At 41.8% G+C, this 27,162-nt stretch overlaps 1 protein-coding gene across 6 annotated transcripts in view; it reads right to left on the reverse strand.

Moving 5' to 3' along the window:
- Positions 1–26,056, reverse strand: part of LEF1 (lymphoid enhancer binding factor 1) — a 138,402-nt gene extending 112,346 nt beyond the window's left edge. For 2 of the 6 annotated variants that reach the window (XM_084855825.1, XM_084855824.1), the window contains exons 1-4: positions 25,376–26,056; positions 24,223–24,451; positions 21,598–21,661; positions 19,675–19,808 (exon numbers count right to left, since the gene is read on the reverse strand). In XM_084855825.1, coding sequence (XP_084711951.1) covers positions 19,675–19,808; positions 21,598–21,661; positions 24,223–24,429 — 405 coding nt within the window. In that variant the 5' untranslated portion in view covers positions 24,430–24,451; positions 25,376–26,056. Of the gene's footprint in view, positions 1–19,674; positions 19,809–21,597; positions 21,662–24,222; positions 24,747–25,375 lie in introns of those variants that run through there. The other 4 variants (XM_084855827.1, XM_084855830.1, XM_084855829.1 and 1 more) reach the window with 4 other exon arrangements.
- Positions 26,057–27,162: the final 1,106 nt, after the last annotated feature.

Consider the following 27,162-nt stretch of genomic DNA (forward strand, 5'->3'; position numbering starts at 1 on the left):
CTGTCCCCCTCCTCTCTTGAAGCCATGCCAAAGCTAAACCTATATCGGGTTAGGGTTAAGCATGCAGAAAACTGGATATTAACTGCATTTGTGTGATTATCTTTCCATTCTGAATTGTTCCATTTTGAAATATTTTTTATGATTTTTACTGATACATTCTCAACGCATCAGTATAAGCCTTGGGGCAGGGCAGACTAGATATACATCTAAATAAAAATAAGTTAAGTATTGCTACTTGATAAAGTGATTCCCCCTTTGTTTCCAACCAATCGGAAACATGAAGTTTGTGCTTTATCCCTTGGGACTGTACTAACAGGCAACTGTTACCATTTATATCCAGGTAAGCACAAGACTAGCTTTAAGCAACCACTAAGAGAGAAGCTACAGGATAGCTCTTGCATAGGCAGAGGAAGAGGGGGCAATCACTCAAGGATAAAAGCAAAATTGCCACAAAAATATGAGGTATGCGCCAGTCTCACAGGGCAGACAAACTGCTGTGCTGATCTGCATAGTATGTTTGCACAGTTCATAATTGTCTATTGCCATCTTCATAAACTGGCATCCACTGGAGCCATGTGGATGCTGCAACTCCAGTCACAGAAGTTCGAGGTCACAAGTTAATCTTGCACAGGAAGAAGACAAGAGCAACAGCTATAGTACAATCAAGCACTGTGGAAGGGAAAGGACATAGGGTACATGAGACCACAAAAGTAATGTAACAGGTTTAAGTGATGGTTGATAACAGAGGTCACACATTAATATTTGCTCTGGCGTGGGCAGGTCCATGAAGTCACAAAGAGTCGGAAACGACTGACCGAATAAACAACAACAAATTGCCCAATAGGTGAAGCTCTCTGGGCAGTTCACAACATAGATATAGTTTGAAAGTTTCATTGGAAAAATATTAGAACACAGAAAAATGTTAGTCTTTAGTGAAATTTTCGAATGCTCTCTACTTCTATGTTTTAATATATCTCCTATTCTCACACATACACACACCCTATGCTGAACAACTTAACAAAAATGCTTCAGTATGAATCTCTGCCCAGTACATTATAGAAAGTTAAATAAATTTTCCCCTCAGTAGATGAGTATGTTGCTGTAACTTTGAGAACACTTTACAAAGAAAAGAAAAAGAAATCCACGCTACATATTTGCTGCTTTTCTTGTTAGTCCACACGTTCCATTAAGCATTAGAAAAATATCTCAATCTATAATCGATATAGGAAGGAGGGATTATTCCAGACTATAATTTACTATTGAAGTTTGTGGCAAAGTGTTATACCACGAATCAAATGTAGTCTAATTCCTCTGTGGTTATATTTAAGAGAGTGGAAGAAAGTGACTTCACTGAAGCCAATGCTTGAGGCTGCCCTGCAGCAGACTGGATCCAGATCGAAAAGAACTGGCAACCCTAAAACTTTTTGATAAGATAAAAATTCATTGATGTTGGCTCACACCGGGCCCACTTCAACTCTGTACTTGTCCTCTGTGTTTCCTTGGCATATCTGTTCCTTTCCTCTATCTGCTTTAGCATAACTTTATTTTTCCCTTTTATCTTTAGATAACTGCAGCCAGGGACCGGAGGGATTGATTTTTTGTTTTGACTTATTGTTTGAAGATCTGTAACTCAAAGCAGCTCTCGTGCCTCTGATGTCTAAAGCCTGAGCAGCATAAAAGGTAAAACTAGCCCTGTATATCAAACTGAGCAGTGATGCCATTTATAATCAGCTATCTCTTCGCATTTTATTTTCTGGGGGGGGGGAGAACAGGGGGAGAGAAAAGCAAATATTTTAAGGTAAAGAGATACTTTAAAATGCCACCTATAAATGATGCTCTCAAAGTAAAAGTACTTGAGGGGGGGAAAATCTGACATATTGTACCATCAGCACCCCTCTCATTTCAAATGCATCTTATTGTGAAAAAATAAAAGTTTTTGTAATGTCTATTTGCATTTTAAATACAGATCATAGCTGAAATATCTTGATATGAGCTTTAAGATCTCTTCATGTAAAAAAAAAAATGCTCAGCTGTACACAAATGTGGCTATGAAGCCCTCTGAATGTCCGACTTGGATGGGAAAGCAGTGGGAGGCATTTATACTTGCAATTCAAAAACCCAGCAATTCATCAGACCACCACTAGCATTTTCAAAAATAGGAAGGCAGCCTTGGGAGTGTATTTCAGATATGATCTCCTTCAGAACTACTCAAGTTCCCCCTGCCCCTCCTCTGTCCTCCCCCTCCCAACCTTCACATCTGCAAACATTGCTGGGCTATTTGTCAATATAAGCCTTTCACAACACTGATATATAAATAGGGAGATAAATTATATCAAGTGCACGGCACTACAGATACATACTTTTTACCGTAGCCTAGGTTGCCTGTTCCCCTGAAGTTGCTCAGCTTGATGAAATATGGTTACATATGCAAACATTATCTCCCAATTGTAACCTTATTTTCTGCTCTGCTGGACAGTGTGACCAGCATTTGTCATCATGCCTCCCCCGCCCGCTACATCATTCATATGTCTATAATTGTCATCAAGATGTGGCATGTCAGCAGGGCTCCTGTGTTCAGAGTTCCCCCATCTCTACGCAGTCACTCAGGTAACAAACCCATAATCTCATCCTGTTTTCATGATGGTTGAATTACACATAATTGTTTCTGCACAGTGATTGATTTCTGCCTGAATAGAGACCTCTGCCTTTTTTCAATGCAAGCGAGTGGCAGCCAAGTCTCTCCATCTAGGAGGAGGCAGCAGCCTTTGAAGAGATCAAAGCCAAGGCCGCAAGCAGTTGTGCGCCCTGGGAATATGGAAAGCCTTTATGTTCTCAACCCCATTTCCAACATCATGTTGGATTGCAGCTGCATTACATTCTGCCAGCATTCTTAATGCTTTTAGTATTGACTCTGACATCACCAATAGCTGTTTTAAAGAAACAAAAAGCTGAAAGATGACTTATTTTCACAACTCTGTAATTGGAACATGCAAAGTTAGGGGAGGGAAGCATTTGTTTTTAATCTGAAATAATACAGAAGAAAAGCATGTGAGCACACACAAAATTATATAAGATTTTGCAAAATGAAAAACATGTTTTTCATATGGAAAGAACAGAAGGGTCATTTTTATAGCTTGGACCACACAATACGAACTGCTTATTATGCACATGCATTGTGAAGCTTGAAGAGTAAAATAAAGCATGACTATATACAGAAAAGCAGGCTAGAAAATAAGTGCGTTAAAGCAAGTCACTCAGTCCAACTGTAAGACAAGCACCTCAACTAAAGTACAGTATGAACACCATCCCTGTAGTAAGAATACATTCCTTGTCATTAAGGAACTTTTTATGTTCTAGCAATATTAAAACACATTCAGAAGTGCAAAATCAAATCTTCATTTTTAATCCTTTACATGAGTATTTAATAGTTCAGTGCATCATTAACCCCCCTGCCTTGTTTCTTTTTAAAGATGTCGAATAGAGAATATGGTCTACTAGGATCCTGTGTTCAAACCTGGCTATATTGGTTTATGAAGCTATTTCAGATGTTGTGAAATATATCATTCAAACTTCAGCCACAATAATAAAAAAGGATGTGTTTGCCTTGCCAAAGACACGAAGCCTTTGCACAAACAAGTCCTGTTTAAAATCAGCTTGGTGCAGGAGATGTGGCAACATCCCACCTCAAAAGTACAAATGCATTTTGAAGCAAGTCCTGTGTATTTAATGAAACATACTCCTTAATGTGTATGCACCCAGTTTTTCATATTTAAGCCAAATGATGTGAAGCGAATTTAAGGTTGTATGGGAACAGGCAGGTGTCAGTAGGTGTTATGTGTAGTTTCTGCAGTCTGCAAATAATCTGGGGTGCTATCCCAATTAGGACTCACCTAGACAATGATACACACACACACACACCCCTCTACCTGTATCTGTAATAATGAACTGCCTTTAAAAAAAAAAAAAAAAGCAGTCAGACCTGGGAGAAGGGTAAATCAGATTAGGCCAATGGTGCTGGGGTAGTGGGAATTAATCCTTTCCACCTATGGCATTTTCCCAATTAAAATCAGTCCTTGAAGTTATTTGTTCTGCAGGGGCAAACCTACAGGCATCCATATACCTGCAAGTGCCCCCCCCCCCGACAGATAGAAGTTTGAGGGAGGGGCAATTTAAAATAAATAAAACTGTACAGAGGGAAAGAGTTAAGTCTCTCCCCGCCCCCACATCCCCCTGCACTATGGCTTCAATTACCTTTCCCTTCCCTTGGGTGACTATTTATCCTTCTTTTAACTGGGAGAGCCTAATTGAGGATTTCCTGTGTCACCTCTAGTTTGGCCTAGTGTAACATTTGCAGATTAGTCCCTTATCAACTACTAACGGGACTGCAACATCTCTTGTGATAATTTGGACAAATTATTCACAGTGTTTGCCATCCTGGACACTATTGTACCATTTTTCTTCCATTATCAAGGCTTTCATTTTATTCTGATTACGCATAATCCACCTTTTCACCAATCCCTGCCATTGCTTTATTTTCTCCCTTCAGCCTTGTATGATCCCCAGTTACTTTGCATCATACCAAGATATAATGATTCCTCCCTTTTCCTGCACACCCCAAAGCTACTCGTGCCCCATGTCCGTACAGGATGCAGCTGCTAGGACACACATTTAAAAGGTTATTTGCTTAAGCAGCAATGCAACTGGAAGACTTCAGCAAGTTTATTGCACCAAGGAAAATATTGTGGTTTTATATCTATATGTATAACCACATTTGGATACAGCATGGAAATATCATAAATAAAATGGAAGGGATCAGTCATCAACACTTTCTAGCTCTATATTAACGTATCACCACTACACATGTTTGAACATTTAAAATATTTATCTCATTACCACTTCCAGAATTCTACTGTTTGTTCCATTCTAGACAGACATCTACATTGTCTATGAAGGCTGGAAAGGTTTCAGGTGGTAGACAGTATGCAAAATAACATGCTTATTTTGTATGTCTCATCAGTATGTTGGGTTTTGTGTTAGAGTGTTGGACTGGGACTTGGGAGATCCAGGTTCTAGTCCCCACTTGGCCATGAAGCTCACTGGGTGACTTTGGGCCAGTCTCTAACTCTCATCCTACCCCACCTCACAGGGTTGTTGTGAGGATAAAATTGAGAGGAGGAGGAACATGTAAGTCATCTTGGGTTTCTTGCAAGATGAAAAATGGTGGGATATGAATGTAATGAATACATATAAATAATTAAAATATTTATATCCTATCCTTCCATTGTACAGCAATGCTCAGGGTGGCTCACCTCATATTAAAACAACCGAAATACACATCATTAAAATGAAGCAAAGACATGGGCACAGCACATAAAAACAATCTTATAACAAGGAGTCAATTCATGACAATTCATCAAACCATTAAGCCAAATGCTTGCAGGGAAATAATTGTTGTAATCATGTGGCAGAAAACCATGGAAAGGGGGCCAAGTGAACCTTCCTAGGTAGTAACCTTGCCAAAGTTAAGCCGGTCTGGTCAGTGCCTATATAGGAGACCATTTGGAAACCTTATGTCTCCCTATGGAAGAAAAGCATGATATCAATGTAATAAGTAAAGAAAAACAATTATATAAATTAAGATACATTAAAATAAATAGCACAAGTCGTGTCAGATTACGAGGATCTAACACTGCTTTCCCTAACCTGAGTTCCTCCAGATGGTTTGGACTCCAACCATCCCTGACCATTGGCATGCTGGCTGCATCTGATGAGAGGCACAGTCCAAAACATCTGGAAGGACTCAGGTTCAGGAAGGCTGGTCTATCTAGTCTAGTGTCCTGTTTCCAAAAGTAGCTAGCAACGTGCTTCTGGGATATCCACAAACAGGCAATGAAGGCAGTAGATGATTAGTTTGTTCCCCAGAAGGAGGGAGAAGAGAGCCGATTGCTCCAGTTCATCTTGGTTATTGCTGATACTTGGCATAGCTTTCAGCCATTAATACTGTGATATTCATAAGTCACAGCCAAAGACCGTGCAAGGGTGCTACCTAATGATGTTAGTCAGCATTTAAAAAGACTATTTTCATAAAGTTTTGGAATGCAATCTGGCATGACAAAAACTAATCTTACATTCAAAGATGCACAGGGGCTAATACCAGATTTCTAATTTCTCTTGAGGCCTATATGCCAAGCCTGTAAAACATCACTCACTCTATTGCCTGTGGCAAGTAAGAATCACCTCTTAGCAGCAAAGACTGTCAATGGGAAGGAAGTTGTGTTTTTTAAAACCTTTCAGGCGACTGCTGTGACTAATATAGATGAGTGGGACAGGCTTGTAAGATTCTTTAATGAACCAGTAATTTCTGGGACTTTTCAGGAAAGCTGCTTTAGAAGCTACTATAGCACTAGAGTGTTATTTTATCATGATACATTTTAAAATACACCTTCCTCTTAAACTGTAAGATGATGAGCTCAAAAACCAAGCCCACAAGACATTCTGGGATGACTGCTAATATTATGCTTTAAACATTTCCTGAAGGCATATGCTTGCTTTGAAGTAGAAATGCAGAAGCCCCAAAGGCAACTCCAGTTAACAGTTCGGACTTCTGTACGATCTACCCTTGTATTACCTTATGCCATACCACTTGGCACAAAGTGCTAGTGGTTGGTTAAAGAGATACCTGCGTGGATAAGCTGCTTCAAAACAAATACATTCTTGGCAACAAATCCATCTTGTCTTAATAGATTTAAGAGGGTTGTCTGTACCAGCTAGAGGTGTAAGCAGCATGGACAAAACTGTCCTGTCACCAATAAAATAAGCTGTAAAGCAAGCTGCTTTAAATAGTACTGTTTTTAAAGGTTGAACTTTATCATATTCTTTGTTGTTGGTGATACAGTTTTTGATATCATATACTTTATAAATAATATAAAATTCCTCCTGATTTTATATATTTTACACACACACACCTTCAGCTCTGTCCTAAGAATTTCTGGATGATTACCCCAACTGGGGAAACACACCGACTCAGCTAGATTCTAGTATTTAACTGGAATTCAAAGAAATCCAATAAGCCCATTGTTATTTAATCCTGGATTTTGGGGGGGCAGAGATTTTAGAAATGATAAAACACCCGAACATGTCCATAATATTTGAATCACCTCAAATAAGTCCCTGATTGGATTTCTCAGTTATGCTTGATACTTGTTAAGGAGGTAGGGTGGTCATGTGTCTTCTTTTACAGAGGACAGTCCTCTATTCAAAAGGCTGTCCACTCAGAGTCTGCTTTAAAGATCAAGACCAATCAGATACTCAAATAAACCAGTGGTCTCTGGTACCTAATAAAATGGACTTCTACATGCTTTGCTGGCAGAGAGCCTAAGGGTGCATTTAATCAGAAAGGCCAAATTAGTTCCTTGGTGATGCTGGCTTTTTCTTAGGTGAGACTTTTGCTAGAGGCATTTTAGGAAGCAGTATATGTAAAAGCTGAGCAAACTTCCATGTTTTCTGGAGGTAGAATGTTCCCCATAATAGTTAGATTGCTCTGGTTAGAGAGCCAGGCATAGTTTTTCTACCACATGATGCTACCTTCTTATAGGGTGGCCACTTGTAAATTGCCAAAAAATAGGAAATGCATCACCAAAAGAGATGACACATATTTTGTCATGTTATGAGACATTTGGACTCTGGTTCCAGTAATCAAGTATAAAATATGCACATATTACACCAGTTATGATGGGCACACATTTGCTTAAATCATGGCTTTTCCCTTCAAAACAATGCTACTAGGAAAAGGCTTTTGTGACATTTTGAAGAAAATAGTAATTTACACAAATGTGCTTCCCTTCTTTATAAGCAACACAATAAGCATGTATTTTGTACTAGGGTATCAGAACCCAAGGACAAAATATATTGTAAGACACAGCCCTTACAGCCATGTGGAAAGCCATTGTTTGGTTGAACATTTCCATTTGCCTTCCACAGTATGAGATGGGTCTGCCAGTTTGGTCTGGGTCCAAAGCATATGAAGTGTACTCCAGCTTAGACAAAGAGGGTACATTTCTTGAGAACTCTTAAATAAGCCCCACTCCCAATGGCATCTGCAGATGTGGCCATATAATAATGCTCTCCAGATGGGTAATGGAGAGTTCTATTCTTCTCAGATTTGTCCTACACAGAGGTCCTTTTCCCAGAGATTCTTTTCTAAAGGACACAGAAGCCCTTATTTATGGTTTTCACTATGTGCATTCTTAAGTTACAGTTCTGGGCGCAGGGTCTGATAGAGGAGCCTTGCCAAAGCCAAGAGTGTGTGGGTCTGGTCAGTGCCTGATGGGAGACCAACTGGGGAACCCTATGTATGCTTTCTTGCATGCAGAAAGATGGGATATAAAGAAATGACATGGGCATGGGAAATGGCAGAATATTCACCTCTGAGTAACTTGCAAGTTTTCAGATATGTTGTCTTCTATTTTCTGTATTTGGCAAGTGTCTTGGAAATTTATCAGTATTTACCAAAAACAAACATATCACTAGTTACAAGCCACAAGAGACACTCCTCTTCACTGTCTGTGCGTGATAATAGCATATATGAAACAGGAAGACAGAGACATCTCCAATACTAAAGGACTACACAAAACACACATGAAGTAAAAAATTACCTAAAAAATTACTCTGTGGAACTCCCTCCCTAGGGAACTCCGTCATGCCCCCTCTTTAATGAGCTTCCATCATGCATTAAAAACGTTGTTGTTCAGGCGGGCATTTGGGGTGGGTTAGGGTATTTTAGAAAATGTTTTTATTGTAGAATTTTATTGTTTTAAACTGTTTTATTGTATGTTGTACATCGCCCCGAGTGGCTGGGTGACCAGCCAGATGGGCGATTAATAAATTTAATAATAAATAAATAAATACCTAGACAGGGGAGTTACCACAGTAAAGGATACAAAGTTCGCAGTGCAGAACAACACTTGTGTCAGGATTTGGGTTAGAACAATTAACAGGAAGTTGCCTTGGCTTACTTTTTAGTTTCGGCTCACCTGCCATATGGTTTCTACCCCAAAGCAGCCAGAGGCTACAACCTCAAAACACTGCACCTGGATTGCCTCTGACACTTGTCATGGGGAAAAATAGGTTTCCTAGTGCTCTGATCTAAACTCGTTAAGTCAGAAGACCCAGGCTTATATCCATTTAATCCAGACAGGTTCCTAGGTGTGGGGTACATCTCTCTTGTGCTACGATGTGGAAATCTTTTGAACCAGTATTTGTATTACACATGGGCCGCTTGGGATGAGTGATCCTTCATCAATGCTAAATGCTAACAAAATGAAACAAGTCTCCCAATAACCTAATTGTGTTTAAAATATTATGAGTTGTTTTTTTTAATTTAATAGATTTAACATCCATGTTGTAGATTCTCTCCAGTATTTTTCCTGAGAGGAAAAGGAGATCAGAATTATAACAACGCTTGAGAATATGTGAATGGTCTTTTCTGTAATACAGCTTTTTAGGTAGATATCTAAGTGTTAATAGTCCTGAAGAGGATATTTGGACAGGTGCTTCTTTGCTCCTCTGAACCTGCCATCATTTCCTTTTCTATACAACCACTAAACACACAGAGGCCCTGTCCTTTGCTTCTAGGGAGACTTTGCCTCTAGGGAGATTTTGCTTCTCGCAAAACTTCATGGTTTTGCTAAGATCTTCCTTGTATCATTTGAGGTACTTTCTGCTCCATCCCTCATCAGCTTGAACAACAGCTGTAACCCATTCCTAAACTAAATTTCATATACTTTGACAAAATGCTATTGTACACTTGTTTCTAATAAAGCCTTGCTTATAAATATTTGTGCATGTGTTTTTCTGTATTTATTTCCAAAAGCCTACAAAACCTTCTACCAGTCTGCCCATTTGTATCCAGGGCAGTTTGATCAGTGATTCTATCACACATGCGCAAACACTTAGGATACTTGGAGCTGATTCACACAGTCCCTTTTCAAGGTTAATACTTTCCCAGACAATAATCTAAAACTGTAATTTGATTGCCGGCAACACTTTAACCCACTATCATATCAGCTTGCCATTTAACATGGCAGGGAGAAGAAAGAAGCCTGATTTGCAGTAAGAATGAACGTTCTGGATAATAGATCAATCACGACAGTTACTAACGACAGAAGGATAGTTTAAAGTCTATATTAGTGTAATACTTTTATTCAACAAACCAAATGGACACAAAAACGTGCGGGTTTTCAAGATATCTAGATCTCTTCATCAGGCAAGGTATTACGAAAAGCTGGGGACGGGGAGGTGGATAGGAGAAAACAACAACACTAACTCGATGGTGAAAGTGTGGGAGGAGGGGTCTGCAAACACACAACTTAGGTTGTAACAGGTTGTGCGATGGTTACAGGTTGGACCTCAAGCTGCCCCTAGGACTACTGGAAAAATGTTTGATCACCCATTTCTGAAAATACAAAATCCAGTTGTTATCCAGAAGTGTCTGCATCCAGGGTGGGGCACACAGGCCCTTTTATCAGTGGGCCACAGAAAGAAACTAAGCAGTCTTTATATTAACAAAGCCAGAGATAATTTTAGATAATGTCCCAAGTTTTTTAAAAGTCACTGGAAGCCAAATTGGGAAGCTCTACCTAGTAGTTGGAAGGGATGAACTCTTAGAGAATGAAGACCCAGCTTCAGGAGGTATAAAATCTCTTACTCCAGTGTAGAGTCCTGCTGTAGAATGATTATATTCAGTATTCTCAAAGTCATGCAAAAAACAAAGGTAGTTGTGTTGGCCATTACGTGTTTCCCCCTGAAACCCATATTACTGTAGTAGTTTATTAGGCCAACCAAAAGGTCACCAAAAGGTGCAAGCTTTCAAGATCTCCAGAGATCTTGAGAGGTAGCAAGAGGGTAGAAAATGGGGCTCCCCCTAAGCCTATGAAGGCTAAAAATTTGCAAATACTTTGGAATCCCATGTGAACTCTAACTTTATAGCCTTTAACTGGGAATGTGCATCAGATTCAGCCAAATCCTGACCCAAATTGGACTGCTTTGGAGAGATCTGTTGGCCCTCCAAGGCGAAGCACAATTACCTCCAAAGCAACCAACACGGAATCTGAACCTTCCCAAAGCTCTGGGAGCAATTTGGAGAGCTGAAGAAAGGCAGACACAATAGCTACATTTCCCCCCAAAGCTTTACCATATATGCAAGACACTAAGGTGGGAAGAGGAGGTGTGAAGTGGAGTTCAGTGCTGACAGGTCTGCCTTCTAATCACAGGGAATGGTTTGGATGGTTTGTCCAGTCCACTTTTAAATGGCTGATGGCTATGTACTACCTCCTTTATCAGAGGTAGTATGCCTATGTACACCAGTTGCTAGGGAACATGTGCAGGAGGGTGCTGCTGCACTCATGTCCTGCTTGTGGGTTTCTCTTGGGCAGCTGCTTGGCCACTGTGTGAACAGAATGCTGGACTAGATAGACCCTTGGTCCGATCCAGCACGGCCCTTATTATGTTCTTAAGTTTATCAGGGTTCTCCAATCACAGTGCTTTGGGGGAGGGATGTTGAGTCTGGTATTACCCTTTGCTCCAGTCTGTTCTGGGCCTTTTGTTAGTTCTGCCCCATCTGCGCATGAATATTTGAAGAGCTTTGGTGGAGTGAGAAATCTTTAAGGCTTGTCTGCTTAATCCTTCCTAATTCCTTATCCTTCCAACCAATTCTTATTCCAGCCTCCCAGTCATTTTCCTGAAATCATTTGGTTTCTATTCCAATCCATTTCCACTCTAATCTTTTTTCCCCTAGATGTTTAATTTCAATTATTCTTGCTGTCTGTTACCCATCTTCCCTATTATCAGAGCACCTCTGTTATATAGGTAGTGTCTCTTCCCTTCCTGTCCCACCAATTTTGGGCCCTAGTCCTATAGGTTAAATTTTATTATTTTCAAGTTCTGTGTTCTGTTTTACTAGCGTGTATTAGCGTGTGCTCTTTGTAACGTCTCTCATTAGTTTATGTGTCACTGTTATTTTACTGCAGTGTGCAAAAGAGCTCACGTATATTAATAAAGTGTACATACTAATCAGCATGTCAGGAAGCAAGTTTACGGTGGCAAAGCACATGACAGAGAGAGGCAAAATACTGCTGGCAGTCCCTATACCCAACTGAGTTTCCTCCCTCATCAGAGTTAAACATCTAGTCCGAGGGTGGGCAACCTGTGGTCTTCCAGAGGTTTTGGCCTACAGCTCCCATGATCCCTCATCATTGGCTATGCTTGAAAAGGCTGAGTCTTTACAGGGAGGAGCCATTCACAAGAGGAGATACAGCAGTTCCAAGGCTGCTGCTAGCAGGGGGAACCAGCCCACTTCCACTGCAAAGAAGGGTCTTTTTGTAGAGGAGGCAGCAGCCAGCCCTTCTGCCACTGGCACATATCCTCATCCACCCCTGCCAATCATCAGCTTTGCACTTGTAGTTTGGTGCTAATCATTGAGCAGAACACATGTCAAAAAGCTTAAACAACTTTTGCCTACCACCTCCAAATTGCCTTCACTCACGGGGTTAACCAGGCTTGAGATTGTGACTCTTCCTTCATTTTTTAAAAAACGGCCGACCATCTCCTCACATAGTCTTTGCTAGCAGGGGCAGCCATTGCCTAAGATTTTTTCTTCTAAATGTGCACGCAGTGCGCTGCCTATGCCATGGCTCACTCCAAGATCAACTTCGATAGTCCCTTACACAGAAGGTGTTGCACCTATCCTTCTGTAGTATGGCGGGTTTCTTAGCAGGGGCACCTCTACAGTGTCTGCTGTTTTCATACAAATTGTCCCACCAAACAATGGGGGGGATTAGCGAAACTTCTTTAACCACCCCCAAATTGTAAAGACTCCTCTAGCACAGAATCCCCTGAACATTTTCAGATGGCTTCATGTCCACAGAAGGGGCAACTAGGTATGCAAATTTAATCTTTAATTTTGCCTCCAAAAGTTAATGTTATATGTACTTCCTTTAAATTAAAAAAAAAAAATCAGCCAAACTGTAAAGTCTGCTTGCACAAGAACTATTGTATCTTTCTCTGAAATTTGGCAGGTTGTATTCACTCAGTATAGGGTGCTATGCCTGAAAAATTCATCACATTCAGTTTTTTAAAAAGCAAATTGCAATAGCCATTTATTGCTTTCCCATGATAGTCAATGGGGAGGCAAGAAGCTAAGGGCTTTCTGAAGCAAGGTTCTGATTCACATCCAAGGTAAACTGGATGGCCTCTGAATCAGGCCACTTTACAAGTCACCAAATTGGGGCTCAGATCTTGTGGCCGGTGTGCACCCTTGCATTTAACTATAAATGAGTGCATAATGCATCATACAGTAAAGTTAATTTTAGCTTGATGCATTCATGGGGTGGAGGGAGAATCCAAAAACTGAGTAAGCATGGAAAAGAACAGCCCTTCACCAACCCAATGGCAAGTGCTAAAAAAAAGAAGGTGGTGTGCAATGGAATGTTTACCTTTTATTACTGATAGTCATGAATTTGCCAGTGTTTCAACAACGGAAGAGTGTTTTACATATGCAGTTTGTCTCCCAGCCCAAATGCTGTACACCTCCCACACATACACAGATCCCACAAAAAGATCTCTATCATAGCAATCAGAAGAGTTCTTTGGAAAGCAGTCAGAACTGCTTTCTCCATACTTTCAATTGCACAGTTAGTTTTACAAAGACTATCTTTGAATCTGTGCATGTTATCCCTATGCTTCCCCCCCCCCCAAATTCATTATTTGGATGTCCTTCATTGATACCTCCATAAAGGACTACGGTCAATTAAAAAAAAACACACACATCTAGAAGAGTAGAAATTTCAGAGATTTCACTTTGATCACACCAAGGAAACATCACTTATTAGATGGTCTTTTAGCACAATATTTTTAAATAGCAATTACTATTCCACTATAATCCTTTTAAAAACCCATACCAATAAAGCTTCAACACAGCAGCCAAAGTGTCTATGTCTGCTGACTAAAGGCTTCAGTCACACTTTGACTTATATAGCACCCTATATTCATTTTGACAAAGAACACACTTGATTTTTGTATGAATGCTGGCCCTAAGGACACACAGGATTTTCTTTTGCCATTAGCCATGCTCACTGGGGATGATGGGAGTTGTAGTCTAACACAACTGGAGGCACTAGGCTGGAGAAGCCTGAGCTACCCTCCTGTCTAGCTATGGGTCCAAAGGTATCTGACCTCTTCTCTACCCATAGGTCCTCTTACATGGAGAAATGCAAAGTGCACCAGACAATGCATTTGAATATATTACTGCCACTTGCAATTTGGTCTTAATGCTTTTAGGAGAGAGAATGTGTATGCATGTTTTAGGGATACCTCAGTTCAGAATGTTATATTTCTTTAGTCCAGGTAAGCAAAAGAAAGCCTCTGTCGGGCAACAAGCCAAAAGGAACATGCCAAAGCAACTTAGTACATCATTCTGTTGAACATATATGTTACATCACAGGTGGAAAGCATAGGGCCTATAACTTCCACGTAGCCTAATGGCTGAAGTTACAACCCTGCAAAATGCATTTCCCATGGTTCAACCAGTTTTAAACTTTCCTGTTAGAAAGTGTTGAAACTTAATAAAATGTTAAGCAACAATGGAATATGTTATAAAATGTTCTGTTTCTCAACACAGAATTTCTATATAAGCATTTTTTCACACTGAATAGAGTTAATTTTTAAAAAAAGGTTTAAGGATACAAGTGTTATGACTATACAACTTTTGGGCAAATCCAATGTACATGAAAATGTTATGGCAGTTAGTCATTGGGCCTCTAAACATACAGGCTGGCTATGGAATCTCCAGCTTATGAGTTAGCAGCGAGGGCTCTGGTGTAAGCGACTTATATAAGTCGCTAACCTTGTATAAGATCCACACCTTGGATGCAACAACAGTCTGCGTGGAACTTCAGAGAAGGAGTTACATCATTCACACTATATGGCTGCCTTTTCTGCCTGTGCATTTTCAAGAATGACGCAGAAGTTCTTCAAAATAAAATCAATGCATTATGATTTGCAACTCAAATTGGGCCTCTGTTACCCTTTCCCCAAGCACCCCATGATTGAAAATTAACTATGTAAGTTGTCATTTAAAATTATAAGCCGTAATCAATGTATCTCTTTCAGACTTGGGGTCTGTTAAAGGTACAAAATAAAACCCAGCTTTGGTGCCAACAGCTGTATCTATGGGAGTTTAAATTAAAATTGGCACTTAGTTCACTAACTATTCTGGAACATACAGTATGTGGGACCTACTGGTCAATCAAATTATTCTAGCTAAGAACTAGATGCAAAGCAAACCACACTTTTCTTTCTTGCTGAGAACACACGCTACATAATTAAACTTTGCTTCTTCCATCTTAGTCAAGTGATTAGATTAAGGTTTTGGAAAGAAATATGTATAAATAGCCTCATATGAGAACTTAGGGAAACTCTCCCTCTCTCTCTCTCTCTCTCTCTCTCTCTCAATACAAAAAGGATAGGCCTGGCTTCAGGACAGAAACCCCATACCAGTCTTCCTTGAAGTGCCGAAATATGGACTGCTTCTCTTTCTTCTCTTTATCTCCTTCCACGTTTGACGCTTTTGTTATGATGGAAACCACCAAAAGGCACACAAGGCTATATTCACAAGTACTGTGGTCTTACTCTTGACATATGTGCTACATTAGCACTTGCTTTATGAAGAACAGCATTCTTCCTTTTGCTGGTCCAGCTGTTTTCTTCCATGGTTATAGCAGCTTTTTGCCAGTAACCTGGAAGTTTGTAACTCAAAGGTATATTCATGGGATATTTAAGAATAAAAACAAGCTAGGCAAACTCTAAAAGAATTGGAAAGGTTTTTTGAATAAAGGCCTAGGAACAAGTTTCCACAAAAAGCATCAACTGTCTTTAGAACTTTTAGTGCTAATTTATGTAACCACTTCAGGAGGTGATGTTTGCAAACTCCACACAGTAAGATCTATATGGAAATCAATCTTGTGAATGGATCCAAAAAGCTCTGAAATCTTGAATGCCTTACATAGCAAGTCATACCATTGATTCATCTTGTTCAGTATGGTCCTCAGAGCTAAACTTTTCTTCATTACTAGATGAACCATCTTAGAAAAGGACACTTTCTAAGGATGAGATGGCAAAGCAGCAGTCACACATAATCACTGGAAGGAAATACATTTCCAAGACCATAATTTAATTCAGAAAAGTTCAAGACATAAAACTGATAGCTCCAAAACATATAGCCAGACTTGCTCATCCATTCACAAGGCAGCCATCTCTCCAAGAGACCACTGAACATATCATAAAGATGGATGTACATCTTAACTCACTGACATAAAGTTATCAAAACATATACAGTTTTCCCAAATCATCTGAATCTCTTATGACTTCAGTAATATACTTCCTTTTACACATCAAACCCCATGCCGACCCTCCCTCACAAATACTGTTCTTTCCCCTTAATTAAACATTATTACTACATCAGTCCTTTGAGCATACCACCAACATTGTCCTTTTGCCTGACACAGTATACAGCATACATTCAAGCCTTATATAAGCTTGTATTAAAACATGTAAAGTTTCAAAGAAATGCTAACTTGCATATTACTGTTCAGATAATTCTTTTGACAAAAGTACTCAGTAGTGTGGAATTATGTTATCTCATAAGAGAAATAATCATTAAGAATTTTAGCATGCCATAATGAATAGTTTAGCTGCATAATTCCAAATAAATCAACAAAACATTGATCAGCCATAAGGCCATCAATTATTGTACACAGAAATATCCATTTAAATAACTGGTTTTCATCAAATTCCCTGCAGGTTAGCAAGACAAACTGTCCAGAATGAGGTGAAAAAATTCACTGCAGCCAAGGTGGTTCAAATCCTTACTAACACTTCTGGAACAACAGATGTAGTCAACAAGCGGATGCTTTGTTATACTAACAAAGAATTCCACATGTACCATTAAGCAAATTCACAAACAAATGGTCATTGCAACACAACCAAGAACAGCCTGCCTTTAAATCTATCATTCTACCTAAAAGAGAGAGAACCCAAAGGATGGTGACTGTGTAGGTACCCTCTTTTTAGAAGAGCGTCGTTACCCTAGAAAATGTGTGTTCCTGAACCATTTTGACAAGGTCACAAACATGGAGGTGGAGGGTCATTTTTATGGATTTTAGGATTCTATTCCCATCTTGGTACGTTTTGAAAACAGTTCCAGATGTAGTTTGAGATTTTCTATTATTAAACTGTTATGTATATAACGGTGTATGCATGCACATGTGTTTTTAATGCATACACATTTACTGTCCTTTTCTGGGATATTAAACACAATTCAAGGTAATTATAATAGCCAAGAAATTGTCCAATACAATTCTGCTAATACAGCATCTAGCATTAGGTATACATTCAATTCCCCTCCATATGCCAAACACATCTAGCCAGAGCAATTGTAAATATCTGAAGTAAGCCAATGACAAACATGGAGACATACTCGACAAGGAAATAACTAATATTCAGTTTCACACATTGAATCTTCATGTATTTGGCGTAAATCTAGAACTTGCAAACTTAACATACCAGCTTCAATTTCAGAAGCATAAGTAATGTATAAATATAAAAATAAAGTGCATCACTGTGTACCAATTTTATCTCGCTCAAAACCACAATCTCATAGAATAGAAGCCCCTTTGGATCATCAGCACTGTTTCAATTATCAAGGAGAACCAGGAGTTCAGACACACAATGCGATCATATTCATGTTTACTCCAAAGCAAGCTCCACCAACTTCAATCAGACTATGTACACAATCAGTGTTCATAGGAAGGATGTAGCCTTAGAGTCACTTCAAACATCACACAATAGTAAACCATGTTTGCCACCAATATACATTTTGTGTCAGAAATATAGTCAATCCCAGTGATCTGTCTAGATTAGCCTTCAGGTGCTGGAGAAGACTCTTACGAGTCCCCTGGACTGCAAGGAGGTCAAATCAGTCAATCCTAAAGGAAATCAACCCTGAGTGCTCATTGGAAGGACAGATACTGAAGCTGAAGCTCAAATATTTTGGCCACCTAATGCGAAGAGAAAACTCCCTGGAAAAGACCCTGATGCTGGGAAAGACTGAAGGCAAAAGGAGAAGGGGACGGCAGAGGATGAGATGGCTGGATAGCATCACCAATGCAATGAATATGGACTTGAGCACGCTCCGGGAGAGAGCAGAGGACAGGAAGGCCTGGCGTGCTATCGTCCATGGGGTCACAAAGAGTCGGACACGACTGAACGACTGAACAACAACAACAACAACCTGGTGTCCCCCAGATGTTTTGGACTTTAACTCCCACCAGCCTCAGCCAACCAGGCCAATAGTTAGGAATGCTAGGAGATGCAGTCCAAAATATATGGAAGGCACCAGGTTGGGGAAGGCTGGTGTAGATAATATATGCACTAAGAACATGTATAACAAGCCTAAGTTAATATTTGCCATGTTTACATGAGGAAATTAAACATGTACATTTTGAAGATGTAATGCATTCAATCCGAAAAGACAAAAGTCACACATCTGGGCCTCCACCAGTGCAAAGGCAGTGCTTCAATTTAATCACTCGCTTTGCTTTATGCCACTCAGCCAACAAGAAAGAGTGGCCTCCAAAATACAAGCACCCTTCATCTCAGATGGATTCTCCACTCCTTCTAACAAACAATTACTCAATTATTTAAGCAAGCCCCAAACCATCAATGTTCACATACTAGCATATGCCCAACACAGAGAGAAATAAAATTAATAGCATTTAGGACTCGGAGAAGCTCGCACGTATCTAAGTATCTGTCAATTTTATTTTATTTTTTAAAAATCTAACTTACTTTGGAAGACTGCTGAGGGACCAGTCTATCAATGATGCCAGTAGCTTTTTTAAAGCACCTCCTGTATGCAATATTTTTGTATTTATATTAAAAGGAGGCAGCAGGAGGGCAACATAGGCCCAGAGAATGCATTCAAGATCCTGGAAGAGGAACTCCAAGGAAGCAGAAAGTGTTTTGCATAGAATTATTTAACTGATCTCCAATTCTGATGCACATATGTTTGGGACAGGTTGGTAAGAGGGGCACCTCCGCCTCTTTAGCCCAATCAAGATAATCACTAGGAGGGCAATCCCATGCATGTTTACACAGAAAAAAGTTGTACAACTTCCAGCATTCGCCAGCCAGCCATCCTCATTGTGGAATGCTGGGGGTTGCAAAAGTTTTTTTCTGTCAAAACATGCATAGGATTGCACCCTGATAGGAGCTTCCACCTCCTCTGGCAACTGACTGCATCTGCCTAGGAAAGCCCCACTTCAGCAACAGCTCCATAAATGTATACCATTGGTTACAGCTGCCACTGAAGTCACACCAACGAGCTGTTCTGTATGATTCACCTCTTATGCTTGGCTTTTCAAAATTCCTTAAAAGCTTATATAGTGAGAAATGAGCCTGAGCAACAGGAATGCATTCTCAGCACCTTAATTAGTAACCAGCATTCCTCTCAAATCCTGCCAAAACTAAAGATTTGCTAATCTGTAAACAAAGCCTGTTCCCCCCGCCCCAAATCTGTCTTTATATATGTATATGTGTGTAATATATAAGAAGTAAACTTACTGTTCTAGGAATCGGTGGAGAAAGAGATCCATTAGACATATATGGATCATTATTCATATTTGGCATCATGATATATCCAGAATAACCAGAGTAAGAAGGTCCTTTACTGTATATGCCTCCATCTGAGTGTTTCCCTATGAAAAGCAAGAGTTATTAATTGAGCTGTCACTTAAGTTTGACGTACCACAAATCCCTATATAAGCTTAAATGACTAATATTTTTCCAGTAGTTTTAGATTTTAGGGAGAGGAAATGCTTGTTGCACTACCAATGTTTGCATCTTTAGCATTCTTAGGCCTATTAGGGCCCAATCCTATGCATGTTTAGGCAGGGAAAAGTCCTACAAATCTCAGCATTTCCCAGACAGCACTACGCCCTTAGGAGGGCAGTATTAAAGTGTGTATAATATCTCAGACCACCACCTGCAGTTTAATAGGTTCTACTGTATGACTTCTGGGAAATTTGGAGAAACAGAATATTTCCTGGTGGTTCAGGGGGAAGTTCAGCTTGCTGAACACCAACAATATTAAAACTTCAAGTAAGTCAGTTTATTGCTACAGCTAAGAATTGGAAGTTATTAAGAGTGCCCAGCATGTGCTGTTCTCAGATGGAGAACTAAGATGTTCTAGCTAGTTTGGGGCTTAAGAAAAAGAAGAAAAAGACATCCTTCTGATAGTCTATACATATGCAGCATGAACAAGTGAATTCTGATTATGCCAATTAGGAGCAATTAAGGAGAAAAGGGGTTCAGGCTTGTGTACAACAGTGCCCTGCTGCTAGCAGTGGGCCTATTCATCATAGGGGGTTGCATTTTTAATGTGCTTAATAACTAATTTATATAATAGCTATTTTGCAAGCACCTAGACAGAAGCTGAAATGCCAAGTTCTACAGAGTTCATGTTACAAATCTTATTGACAGAAGTTGCCCGGCCCTTCTCTACTATCCCCCAGTGGAAAATAACGTTTCTGTGTTGAGCATCTAACCTGAAACATATACGTTTTGCAGTAAGAATCACATTCACCTACCCACTTACACTGACTGAAATATCTTATCTAACCAAGTCACATCCAAATTTTTTTAGTTAATTAGCAGTTCAGATGACCAGTTGTTGTTAGAATTACACTGCTTCCTACATCATGTTTTAGAACAAGGGAGTGCTCACTGAAGTAACCCCTTCTAAACTTAAAAAAGCCTGAACAAGTAGATAGTAAGAACAGTTGCCTTCCCTGGTAGGAGAGAAGTGTACATGTGCTCTGTTATAAAGCAGATGTAGCGGTTAATCCTGTTCTACATTTTAAAATGTTTTGGACACAGGACTGATTTACGGAAACATTCCCATGGCATAAAGCAGGGCGGCCAACTTTCCCCATGGAACCCACCGCGGGCTGCACCCCTCTCCTGTTGCTGCCACAACCGCTTCTGAATTTGCAGCAAAAAACAAACGATTTTGCAAGGAAACGAGGTGGAAAGTGAGTGCACACCTTGCTTTCAAGTGCAACTGCACTCCCGATTATGCTTCCCCCGCCCAAAAGGTGCACACTTCCTGTGTGCCTTGTTTTCTTGCCAAATTGCTACTTTTTTGCCATCACCAGCATGGTGGCAAATTCAGCAGCAAGAAGGTGCAAGGGGGGGGCCAAAAACAATTATGTGGGGCTGTATGTCCTGTGGGCCACATGTTGCCCACCCCTGGCATAAAGGCACAACATGAGAAGTGGCCCTCCAGAAAAAGAAATAGTTAAATATCAATAACCAGCATTCAGATGAACTGTCTCTTGATGTCAGGTTGCCAATTAAGCTTTCTCAGACTAAATAAATGCAACAGAGCCCACCTCATGCATATTTATGTCATTTACGCATCCACCGCCACAACAACGTAAGAGTTAAATCTGGAGCCTGTGTTAAGATTTTTTTTTTTTATCTTACCTTCTTCAGGATGTTCTCTGCCTTTCTCATGGTATGATTCCTGAGGTTGACCTTGCCTGGATACCTAGCCAAAAAGAATCAATCATGTGTCATTACTACATTTCAATTAATTTGTATCTTATTGTGATCCTTAGATTCTTCCATAATAAAAACGGATAGCATCCGAGCCCAGCAAAAGCATCTCCTACTTTATGCACTATGTGATAATGGGCTAAAGAAAAGAAAAGAGAAAAATAACTACTGCTTCATGTTCTTTTTCAGTTTGCACAGCTTTACTAGTTTTCTGTTTTTGGGGACACAATAGCTTCCATAGTCCATATTTTGCACAAACTTTCATTTTAGTGAAAAAATGCACTCTGAGAGTCTTTGAACTATCCAAGCTTTAAAAACAAAAACCCTAGTATAACGTTGGTATACTTTAAAGGATTTTCGTAAACCAAACAGTTTACGAAAATCCTTTAAAGAGTTTATGACTAATGCTTTGACCTTGCTCATTTTAACCCAAGAAATTTCATGGCTACTCTTGACCTAATGCTATTATATGATCCTGTAATTCATACAAACCTGCCTTTCCTGTGCCATGGAAAGTGCTTTACAGTTCAATCCTAGGCATGTCTACTCAGAAGTAAGTATCACCATGTTAAATGGGACTTACTCCCAGGTAAGTATGTACTGAACTGCAGCCTTATAGAGGGGGGGAAACCCTCACACTGTACTCCATCCTCACAAAAAATCATGCACTACAGTATTTGAGTACAGGGACTAACAGTTAACAAGCTACAAGGAGTAATAGTTAACAAGCACTAGTTATTGCAAATACTGGACTACACTAACATGCATTAGTTATTAACAATAAAAGAACAAGCCATTAGCTCCATTTTAATCAAACAAATCTCATACAAATTCAAGGGGTAATACAGCATCATAGTCAGTGAGAATAAGACAATCCAAATCTGAACCAAACCTTAAATGGTCAACCCAAATATAAACAGGTTCACAGCTCAGTCCTATATGCCAGAACTAAGCCCTGCTGACTTCAGTGTGTCTTACTCTCAAGTATACATATGACTGCAGCCTTCATTGTGAATGGCATTGATTCTGAGTGGAATTTATTTGAAGCGATTGTGCTTGGGACCATTTCCCTGAATGTTGCTGGTAGGGCACAACCCCTTGTCTACTCCCCAAAAATATTACTCTAACTCTGCCAGAAGCAACAGGGAAAAGGGGGGCTCTCCCAGCTTATAGTAACTACTGCCCCCAGTTGTTAGGCTACTGACGTTACAAAAGTCAAGATTACTAACGTTTCTCAAAGTCTCTCAATGCTGCTTTCCCCCAACAAACTCAAACTATGGGCCTTCAGGTTTTATGAATGCATGAGTCATAACAGCCTGCAGATATTTTCTTTAGCAACAAATTTAAGGTCTGTCTGCTTAAAGCTACAGAGGCTCTCTCAGTACAGCAAAGCTCTGCCCTGAACCTACAGCTTGACTTTTGTTTTGTTTTTAAGAGTTCGAACATTGTGACTTGCTATATGTCCGTAGGACCTCCCCTTTCCTGCCTTTCAAAGATGCTCAGGATGATAACTTCCTAGGATTTTTTGCCCTGCTCTGTCCATACCGCATCCATTTGTCTTCTCGAGTTAGGGAGCTGCCGCCTGCTAGCTATCCACGTGTCTCTTAAGTACTCTGTTTCTTGCTTACTGGAGTGTAACCGCGATAATATATACAGAATACGCGGCCCCAAACCCAAGTTTTAATCTCAGACCAGGTGGCTTACGTTTCGGCTTTGATAGCTATCTTGAACAAGGAACGCAGCGAAAGCTTAGTTTAGCAAAAACTTTTAAAAGGGGGGGAGGGAGCGATGAATAGAAGTACTACCATACTTGCATCCCTACTAAATGCGCCCCCCCCCAATGTTTTCAGGTTGGGGGAAGGGAGGAAGAAGATTAAAGCACTGGGTAAACAATCGCTCCGTGTCAACCTCTGTGCCTGCCCCAGCCCCCAATGCAAAGCGGGAAAGGGGGGGGGGGGCTACAGCAAACAGCTTCCAACTCCACTCCCTCCTCCACCACGCCAAGCGCTACTCATTCATGGGGAACGGCGGAGTATCGGTTTGCAAAGCGCCGTGGTCAGAACAGTATCCCGCTCGGCGGCTTACAGTTTCCCGTTTTCCACGCTGGGCGCACACGCCCTTTCCTCAGCTCGCCTGAAAAAATAATTTCCTTCGGCACTTCAAAACCACCACCACCCCCTTTTTAAATCATCATCTCGAGTTTTCACGAACCAGCTTTCTTCTCCCTTTTGCTAGCCACAGAATATTAAATATTGCCACCCACTCGAATGCATTCCAGAGGAGGTTGCTACGCCACTGCCGATTCACTGTTTGATATAAGGGGGTTAAAGAACTACGAGGAAGAGTTTCCCCCACGCCCGAAGCCCACCCAAAGAGCGAGACCGGATTGTTCTCTGTGCATAACTTTATGTGCCTAACTTTATTGCTCCCGTTGCTAACACTTGGCCATCGCCCGTTCCAGAAAGTTTGCTGCGCTCCATCAGCTGTCGCACACTCCCCCTCGTCCTTCGCACAAACGAACACCGGGAGTTTCACCCATCCCTTTCTCCCCACCTCATGGCCGTTGCTACTGGGGGTAGTTTCCGACTCGTTCACCAGCGAAGACTTGATGTCAGCCAAGTCTCCCTCTTCCTCCGGGTGGCTAATCTCGGCGAAGATCTTCTCCTTCTGGGGGTCGCCTTCGTCTTTGAAAGGGATCATCTCGTCCGTGGCGCAGAGCTCCGGATCGCCGCCGCCGCCGGCGCCCGAGAGCTGAGGCATAGTGGCTGCTTCTCTGTCGAGTCTGCTCCTCCACCCCGGGAAGAAATGCAGGAAAGGAAGACGGGAGGGCAGGAAGAGAGAAAGAGGAATAGCAGGAGGAATGATGGAAGTTAAAAAGTGGACGACCGGCTTGCTCCGCAATCCAGCCTCGTCTCGCCTCCCCCACCTAGACGCAGGGCCTCCCTCCCCTCGCCTTGCCACCGCCAGCCATATCCAAACACCTGGGGGAGGGGAGGGGAGGGGAGGGGAGGGGGGAGAGCAGGAAAGAGATCGACAGTAGCCTCGCCTGTCTATTTCGTCTGCCTGCCTTTAAAAGGGAGGGCGGGAGGGAGGGGAGAGAAAAAGAAGAGAGGGATTCACACTCGCGCACTCCTCCCCTTCTCTCCCGGTTTCTGTTATGTCTGCAGCGAGAGGACAGGGAAGTCTGGACAAGTTTGCGTCCCTTCCCGGTTTTGCTTTTATCTCCTCTGTTATGTTTTTCTGAAGAGGTGTCTAGCTTCTCATTGAGCCCTGGTTGGTTGGCTTTTGATACAAGCAGAATTTAGCCGTCCGATTTTTATGAAGCAAAAGTATTATTTGGGGGACCGGGGGGGGGGGGAGAGATACTTTTTTTTTTTGTAAGCCTGAGTTGTCAGTCTAACAAGTCCCCTTCATTTCAACGGGTCTACTCTAAGTAGGGCTAACAGTGGTTACAACCTCTGAGCCGGAACCTCTGGTTCCGGTTTTTCGAAGCGAGGGGGGGGGGGAGGACCTTGTGTGACTGCTTGGCTGGGTTAAGTGAGGTTTTTCTGTTTCTCGAGTAAGTCGGAGAGGTGGAGATGGCAAGGAAAATGCCAGAGCGATACCTCGCGGAGAGAGGGGGAGAGAAGCGGTGTGGTGGGTGGGACAGACAGACAGAGAGAGAGAGAGAGAGAGAGAGAGAAAGGAAAGTCGTTCGCGCACACACCAGGACTCGGCCTTTGTCCCTCGGCCAGGGGAGTTTTCTGCCGCTCGCTCCTCTTCGCTGTCCTCGGCTCCCTAGAGGAAGAAGGGAAGCAGGAAGGTGGGTGGGGATTTACACGGGGGCGGGGGGGAGAGACGGTGCAGAAAATCCCTTAGGTGGAGGAGAAGGGGGGAAATCGAGAAGTTCTTGCGTGAGAGGAAAGAGCCGCCGCTCCTTTCGTTAAAAAGGGAAGCCGGCTCCCTCGGGAATCAACAACGCCACAGGTTCTCCAAACGAGTCCGGGGTCGGCTCCCGCACTCGGACATCACAGGGCGAGCCGGCTTCTTCTCCCTCTTATCTGCCTCCTTCGCCTCGCCCGGGCGACGGCGCTGCCTCCCCTCCGCGGGCCAATTAGCGCGGCAAAACAAGCCACACAGGTGTGCGCGCGCGCAGCCTCTCCTCCTCTTCTGCGCCCGCGAGCTGTCTCGAAAGGCCCTTCTCCGGCGCGTGGGGCTCGCTGGACCGTCTCCCGGTTCGCGCCACGAGTTCTGGCGGGCGTGGGGGGGGGGGGCCTCTGGAACCGCTCGGCTGGGATGAGCCTGCTGAAGTGGGCCGGGTGAGGCGCAAAGCCAGTTGTCTCGCGCGCTCTCCCTCTGTAATGTAACTTTAACATCCCCTCCACCCACTCCTTCCTCACCTCCTCTCTTTCCACCTCCCTCCCTCCTTCCTCTCCTCTCGCGCTCCAGCTCGCTCTGTTGAAAGGGTGGGGGCGGGAGGAAAGAAGATGAAAGAGAAGCCGCCGCACTGATTGACAGCGTATTGATAGACGCTCTTGGGAGAGAGGGAGAGAGGGAGGGAAAAAGGAAATGCATCCATACAGGGAAGAAGAAGGGGAGGAAAACCGACCTAAACCCAGCTTAGAAAGCAAACTGGAAAAGCACGGGAGTGGGATGGAAGCTCTCTCCTCTTACTAAAGACACCCAAAGACGTGGCACAGAAACAGAACGTGCAGCAAAGCATCCCGAGTTAAAAAAAGCAAACAAACAAACAAATATCTCAGCAAACACGTTGTACCTCAGGAAAGGTGCTTGCAGGGGTCATAAAGTAGAGGTGTAGCAAAAAGGAGGAAAATGGGTCGAAATCTCTGTGTGTGTTTCCTCACTCAAGAAAAGCTCGCTTGTCTTTTTCCGAATTGTTTACACTGTAATCGCTTTGGCTTTGACGACTGCCCCCTCCCCAATTCTCCTGGCGTCGATGATGATGATGATTATATGGGCTAAGTAAAAGAAAAAAGAAAAGGGGAAAAAAAAGCGAGGAGGGTGAGAAGGAAATTGCTATTCCAAAGGGTGGAGGCTTTTAATTCACTCCCCTCCCCAAGGAAACCTCTCAAGAGAGGGCAAATAATAGTTATCTGAACATCTTCTGACAAATCTGGAACAAGGGTGTTTTTCTAGGGCTGCTTTGTTAAGACTTCCCCCTTTTTGGAGAGGAGGGGGAGCGTGTACGCATAAAATTGTTTTGTAACGGAAAAGGGGGAGCTCGTGTGGCTGTTTTTGTTTGTTTACAGTCTGTGTGTATATATACCGTCATTAAACATAGGAAGGCAGGAAGAGTGATAAAGGGATCCAAAATTAACGGAATGATAAAGTCTTCAGGTTCACAGATCGGTATAATAATGAACTCTAGAATCTTATTTAGAATAGAAAGAAAATTCAGAGGATGACACTTACTCCCCACCCCACCATAATTTAAGGCTGCAGTCCTATGCATATTTACTGGAAAGCAAGCCCCATTGAACTGAATGGTACTTC

The sequence above is a fragment of the Heloderma suspectum genome, chromosome 5 (genome assembly GCF_057233095.1).
Source record: "Heloderma suspectum isolate Gila_16-S chromosome 5, 16-S_ref, whole genome shotgun sequence".
NCBI lineage: Eukaryota > Metazoa > Chordata > Lepidosauria > Squamata > Helodermatidae > Heloderma > Heloderma suspectum.